General features: G+C 45.6%; 1 protein-coding gene across 1 annotated transcript in view; it reads left to right on the forward strand.

The window, feature by feature from the left end:
* Positions 1–4,179, forward strand: part of lamp5 (lysosomal associated membrane protein family member 5) — a 12,548-nt gene extending 8,369 nt beyond the window's left edge. Inside the window, exon 6 of the mRNA XM_077245649.1 lies at positions 2,022–4,179. Within this exon, the coding sequence (XP_077101764.1) occupies positions 2,022–2,197 (176 nt within the window). The 3' untranslated portion in view covers positions 2,198–4,179. The remainder of the gene's footprint in view (positions 1–2,021) is intronic.
* Positions 4,180–7,500: the final 3,321 nt, after the last annotated feature.

A 7,500-nucleotide genomic window follows, 5' to 3' on the forward strand; every position in this document is an offset into this window, starting at 1 on the left:
GAGTGTGTGTCGGAGTGTGTGTTGGAGTGTGTGTCGGAGTGTGTGTCAGAGTGTGTGTAGGAGTGTGTGTAGGAGTGTGTGTCGGAGTGTGTGTCGGAGTGTGTGTAGGAGTGTGTGTTGGAGTGTGTGTCGGAGTGTGTGTTGGAGTGTGTGTCGGAGTGTGTGTCAGAGTGTGTGTAGGAGTGTGTGTTGAGTGTGTGTGGAGTGTGTGTGTAGTGTGTGTGTGTGTAGTGTGTGTAGGATTGTGTGAGTAGTGTGTGTGTGGGAGTGTGTGTGGAGTGTGTGTAGGAGTGTGTGTGGAGTGTGTGTGTAGTGTGTGTGTGTGTGTGTGTGTAGTGTGTGTAGGATTGTGTGTGTAGTGTGTGTGTAGTGTGTGTGTGTGTGTGTGTCAGTTCTGCTGCGTTTGCACAGTCTGATGGAGGAGGTTGTGTTACTCCTCATCCTCACGCTGACCGCAGCGTCACACACAACTCAGAAAACTGATTCTCTAGCATGATTGGAATACAGCAGCGTTTCCATCCCATGTGTTTAAGAGAACAAAATCTTTTGGGAAATTGGCACAAAATATCAGTAATAAAACGGTAAGTTTCTGCAATCGGGCTCTTTTCCCTCCATCATAAACGAGTGTGTGTCGCGCGTCAGACGAAACACAATAAACGCTCATGTTCTCTTGCGTTCGGATGCTGGTGTCCGGGAACACTCTCGTGTGTGAGAGACGCTTCTGGAGGGAATTAAACTCAATCATTCTGATCACACACTTCCACTCCGGCGTTTCAGAAACACCAAACCAACATTAGAGATGCTGCGATGCCATTGGTCCGCTGGTTATTGTATGTATTTCTATCGTAGTTCATGTGCAAACCAACAAATCCTAAAACAGAGCAACATCTCCGTCACATGTTATCGGAATTATCATAAATACAAGTTTCCTTGTTGAAATTGGACATGAACACCGTCTCAAATCATATTTATTACTGAAAGCTCTGATAATTTTGACTCCCAAGTTTCTGAGTTGAGCCATAAACTTAAAACATGAGAACGATTGCTGTGACTGCTATTATTTATTAGTTTTATTTATTACTTTACTTAAACTTTATACTTTATTCATTATTCTTTATTAGTTTTTCCACAACAGCTACATCACCTTGTGTTGTCATTAAATTTGTGCATATTTACATATATGAATAATACATTTGAAGCATATTGTATGTTTTATACACAGTGATGCTGCCTTCACATGCTATCAGAATTATCGTACATATAAGTTTCCAAGTCGGAGTTTCCAAGTTGGAATTTCGAAGTCGGAAATTCCTAGTTGGAGTTTCCTAGTAGGAATTTTTGACTAGGAAACTCATATTTATAATAATTCTGATAGCATGTGAAGGCAGCATCACTGTATATAAAACATACAATATGCTTCAAATGTATTATTCATACATGTAAATATGCATGACTTTAAAAACAATACAAGATGATGCAGCTGTTGTGGAAAAACTACTAAAGAATAGCAGTCACAGCAGCAATCGTTCTCTCCTCCGCCATGCTGCACGTTTATGACTCGCCCAACTCAGAAACTCGGCCGTCTACATGATCAGTGTTTCAGTAGTAAATACGACTTGAGGGCGTTCATGTCCAGTTTCCAACTAGGAAACTCGTATTGCCGATAACCCCGATCGCGTGTGATGCAGCAGTAATGCAGGATCTGCTGAAGCTCCAGTGACGTGTTCCAGCCTCTCGTGAGAGTGTGTTGAACATGACCAGATGTCTGACTTCAGCTTCACTGAGTTTCAAGCCTCATCCGCCACAGACACGTGAAAAGCATTTTTTAATGCGAAATCTCAGAGTTTGTTTGGATTGAAACATATCTAAATAAGTCATGTTGTGAAAAATCTTGTTAATGTAGATGTTCAACGGCCTTGAGGTGCAAAAGAACAAATCCTGAAACCAAACAACATTCCCGTTGTTGATAAATGTTGTTTTAGGCTGTTTTGTGCAGGACGTGTGTTTCTCTCCTCTTGCAGCGTATAAGTGTGTAACAGACGAGCGCGAGCAGCTGGAGCAGATGTTGCCGCTGGTGTTGGGGCTCATCCTGGGCCTGATCATCGTCATCACCATCTCAGTGTATCACTTCCACCTGAAGCTGAGCGCTCTGCCACCGCCGCTGCCCCGGGACCGCTCGCTCTACAAGAACATGTGAACGCTCTCACGCCATGCGCCACGCGCCAATCGCCACACGCCACTTGCCACACGCCACTCGCTACACGTCACTCCCCACAGGCCACTCGCCACTCGCCACACGCCATTCGCCATTCGCCACACGCCACTCGCCACATGCCATTGGCCACTCGCCACTCGCCACAGGCCACTCGCCACTTGCCACAGGCCACCCGCCACACGCCACTCGCCACAGGCCACTCGCCACGCGCCGCACAACACTCGCCACACGCTACTCACCACAGGCCGCTCGCCACTCGCCACAGGCCACTCCCCACAGGCCACTCGCCATACGCCATACGCCACACGCCACTCGCCACACGCCACAGGCCACTCGCCACGCGCCGCACGACACTCGCCACACGCCACAGGCCACTCGCCACAGGCCACTCGCCACTTGCCACAGGCCACTCGCCACTCGCCATAGGCCACTCGCCACTCGCCACAGGCCACTCGCCACTTGCCACAGGCCACCCGCCACTCGCCACAGGCCACTCGCCACGCGCCGCACGATACTCGCCACACGCTACTCGTAACACACGCCACAGGCCACTCCCCACAGGCCACTCGCCATACGCCACTCGCCACTCGCCACACACCACAGGCCACTCGCCACTCGCCACAGGCCACTCGCCACACGCCGCACGACACACGCCACTCGCCACAGGCCACTCGCCACACGCCACAGGCCACTCGCCACGCACCGCACGACACTCGCCACACGCCACAGGCCACTCGCCATACGCCACAGGCCACTTGCCACTCGCCATACGCCACAGGCCACTCGCCACGCGCCACACGACACTCGCCACACGCTACTCGTAACACACGCCACAGGCCACTCCCCACAGGCCACTCGCCATACGCCATACGCCACTCGCCACTCGCCACACGCCACAGGCCACTCGCCAAACGCCACAGGCCACTCGCCACACGCCACAGGCCACTCGCCATACGCCACAGGCCACTCGCCACACGCCACAGGCCACGCGCCACACGACACTCGCCACACGCTACTCGTAACACACGCCACAGGCCACTCCCCACAGGCCACTCGCCATACGCCATACGCCACTCGCCACACGCCACAGGCCACTCGCCACGCGCCGCACGACACTCGCCACTCGCCACACGCCGCACGACACTCGCCACACGCCACACGCCACAGGCCACGCGCCACAGGCCACTCGCCACAGGCCACTCGCCACGCGCCGCACGACACTCGCCACTCGCCACACGCCACAGGCCACTCGCCACACGCCACAGGCCACTCGCCATACGCCACAGGCCACTCGCCACACGCAACAGGCCACTCGCCACGCGCCGCACGACACTCGCCACACGCCACAGGCCACGCGCCACAGGCCACTCGCCACAGGCCACTCGCCATACGCCACTCGCCACACGTCACAGGCCACTCGCCACACGACACTCGCCACGCGCCACAGGCCACTCGCCACGCGCCGCACGCCACTCGCCACTCGCCACACGCCACAGGCCACTCGCCACACGCCACAGGCCACTCGCCATACGCCACAGGCCACTCGCCACTCGCCACACGCAACAGGCCACTCGCCACGCGCCGCACGACACTCGCCACACGCCACACGCCACAGGCCACGCGCCACAGGCCACTCGCCACAGGCCACTCGCCATACGCCACTCGCCACACGTCACAGGCCACTCGCCACACGACACTCGCCACGCGCCACAGGCCACTCGCCACTCGCCACTCACCACGCGCTACACGTCACTCGCCACAGGCCACTCGCCACACGCCATTCGCCACTCTTCTCAATGCACATTATTACAACTCCTGTTTTTTTCCTGTTTTGTGTGTCCAGTGTTTGTTGAGGTTAAATGTCAAACGCCATCATCCTGTAACTGCTGCACTCATTATGTGTCGTTTTCCAAAACTAATGTATAAAAATAGAGATATTTCAATTACTTAAAGGATATAAATAAGATTAATGATTATTGCATATTACTTTGATATTACTATTATATATATGATTATAAATTATGATTATAAAATATTTAATGTTTTTCAAAATGAGACAATAAAATAAATGATTTTGTGTCCATGTAGTGAAATGTGTATTAGTGTGAAAGGATGACTTGTGTTTTCATCTCTTATGTGAGGAGTGTTTGACAAGTCTGTGATGTTGGGGTTTTTCTTTTACATCTGAAAAAGGGAGGTTTATGCTGGCTTCAAGTGCTGTCAGAATTATCATAAATACGAGTTTCCTACTCTTAATTTTCTAGTTGGCATTTCCTAATCTGAGTTTCTCAGTTGGAAATTCATAAACTTCCAACATGGCGGAGGACAGAACGATTGCTGCTGCGACTGATATTCTTTATTAGTTTTTCCAAAACGGCAACATCAACTTGTAATGTTGTTAAAGTTGTACATAATTACATATATCAATAATCATTTGCAGCATATTGTATATTTTATACACAGAGAAAATAGCATGTATTTGACTGAAATTCCAGAACACAGCACTTGAATAGAACCAGCTTGTATCCTGCTTTTACATGCAAACCGGACATTTCTTCCCACTTCATGATTATTGCTACCTTCACGTGATATCGGAATTATTGTAAAATATGAGTTTCCTAGTTGGGGTTTCCTAGTCCAAAATTTCTAGTTGGAATTTCTATTTGGAGTTTCCTAGTTGGAAATGGAGATGAACAGTCCTCATGTCCAACGATTACTGCTCTGACTGTTTTTTTAGTTTTTTCTTTATTAGTTTGACTCTTTATTAGTTTTTCCACAACAGCTGCATCATCTTGTATTGTTGTTAAAGTAGTGCATATTTACATATATGAATAATCATTGATGCTGCCTTCACATGCCCATTGGAGATTTCATACTTCCCGATTTTGCATTCGTGAAACGAGCTCATCCTGTTCAAGTGCTTTGTTTTCTGAAAGAACAGGAATCATGGAGGACACCAGGTTTGTTCTTGCCTATTTCTTGAGGAAATCTTATTAACAAAATTTATAGAAGATATTTGATTTTGAATGAAATCTAGATATTCAGCATGTATTTGACTGAAGTTCCAGAATCGTCAGCATTTTCACTGTTCTTAAAAAATACAATATGCTTCCTATGGTATATGTAAATATGCACTACTTTAACGAAAAGACAAGGCTTTTGTGGAAAAAACACGAATGAACAATAGCAATAGTGCAGCAATCGTTCTCTCGCCCAACTGGGAAACTCGGCGGTCAAAATTATCTCTGAATTTCCAAGTAATGAATATGAGTTGAGAGGGTGTTCTGACTAGGAAACACACGTTCACAATAATCCTGATAGCACGTGAAGGCAGCGTTAGATCCGTCAGGATGAAACATGACAGAGACCAATGGGAAATCAATAAGAAGCGTTCGGACGGCGGCAGTCACATCACTGGCATTAAAGATTTCCACAAATGAGCTACGATCCTCACAGATCAATGTCTCGAGTCTCAGACACTGTAGAGTTTATTGATCAATTAAAAACTCACTTTCTGTTGGGACGAAGTGATTTATGTTGCACTGCGCTCATAAAATACTGTTGCTCAAGGTCCATTCATCTAGGGTGTGTGTGTGTGTGTGTGTGTGTGTGTGTGTGTGTGTGTGTGTGTGTGTGTGTGTGTGTGTGTGTGTGTGTGTGTGTGTGTGTGTGTGTGTGTGTGTGTGTGTGTGTGTGTGTGTGTGTGTGTGTGTGTGTTTGTCAGAGCACACAATACTCATGCTGCAACTCAAGTGTCATTCAAGCATGTTCATATCATATTTAATAAACCATTTTTTGTCAAACTGTTCCTTTTTGTCTTACTTTCAAAACTGTACAGGCACATTTCTTGTATACATTTACTGTGATGTGTTGATCACTACACAAACTTGATGATTCTCATTCACAAAACAGTGAGACTAAAATTATACTTTGCACTTTTCTTATGGAGTTAGGAATATTTTTGTAACTAATGTTTGCAATATTTTTCTCGATGGTTCTAGTAAATACTCAGAAATCTTAGAAATCTCAGAAACTTCTCTCAAAGACAATAATAAGATGCTTCATGCATTTCTTGGGTTATTTAATTAAACAAAACAGAAAAAAATGCTAAAAATAATAAAGACATGTTTTTATAAACAGTGATACCTTCAGATGCTATCAGAATTATCATAAATATTATTTTCCTACTCAATTTCCTAGTCTGCATTTCCTAATCGGAAATTCCTAGTTGAAAATTCCAAGTCGGAAATTCCTAGTTAGAAATTCCAAATTTCGTGTTCTGAGTTTCCACATCAAGAGTCGGAGTCATAAACGTGCAGCATGGCGGAGGAGAGAACGATTGCTGCTGCGACTGCTATTCTTTAGTAGTTTTTCCACAACAGCTGCATCATCTTGTATTGTTGTTAAAGTCATGCATATTTACATGTATGAATAATCATTTAAAGCATATTGTGTGTTTTATACACAGCGAAAATACCATGTATTTGACAGAAATTCCAGAATCGTAAGCAAGCTGCGGTGAATGTTTATATAGTTGTTAAGGAACAGGACACTACATTTTATTTAAAATTAAATATCTTCAATACATTTGGCTTTAATAAGATTTTCTTGCAATGAAAGGCAGGAATAAACCTGGTGTCCTCCATGATTCCTGTAGACCTCATTCACAGCAGCGCCATCTTTGATTTCAAGCGATGCATTGAGGGATGGACATGCATCTCTTCAGTGGGTTATACTGATATTTAATGTGCTTTTGGATTGTTTTGCTGACAAAACACTGCAAAAATATCTTTACAAGAAATTTCGGTAGACAAAAAAAAAAAAAAAAAAACTCCAGACAACATGAGCTGTAGAAAATTATAAATGATCTAGGAGCTTTACAGCGGATGCCATTGAAAACACAGTCTGGCGCTGCTCTGAATAAGGTCTATTGTTTCAGACAACAAACAACTTGAACATGACGAGCTCATATCAGGAGCTCAGAAGTGGACGGAAATCAGCAGCATACGAGCTCGTTCCACAGCCACATGTGAAAATATATTATTCCTTTTGATTATTTTTGTTTTTATGTGTGAGTTTATATTCCTCTAAATGAATAACAGTCTGAAACAAAAGTAGGCTGTTTTGTTACTTGTCCTCTATCTCACATCAACGGTTTCCAGCAAGAAAATTCTCCTATAACTGTATTAAGATTTCTGAGTACTTAATTTGTTGTAGTACAGTACATTACTGTCATTATGTTCTTAAAAAAACATTACAAGAGAATAAAAGGATTTTTCACCAAT

Source organism: Siphateles boraxobius, unplaced genomic scaffold, assembly GCF_051911475.1.
Source record: "Siphateles boraxobius isolate OS27281-9 unplaced genomic scaffold, OSU_SipBor_1 274, whole genome shotgun sequence".
Classification (NCBI taxonomy): Eukaryota; Metazoa; Chordata; class Actinopteri; order Cypriniformes; family Leuciscidae; genus Siphateles; species Siphateles boraxobius.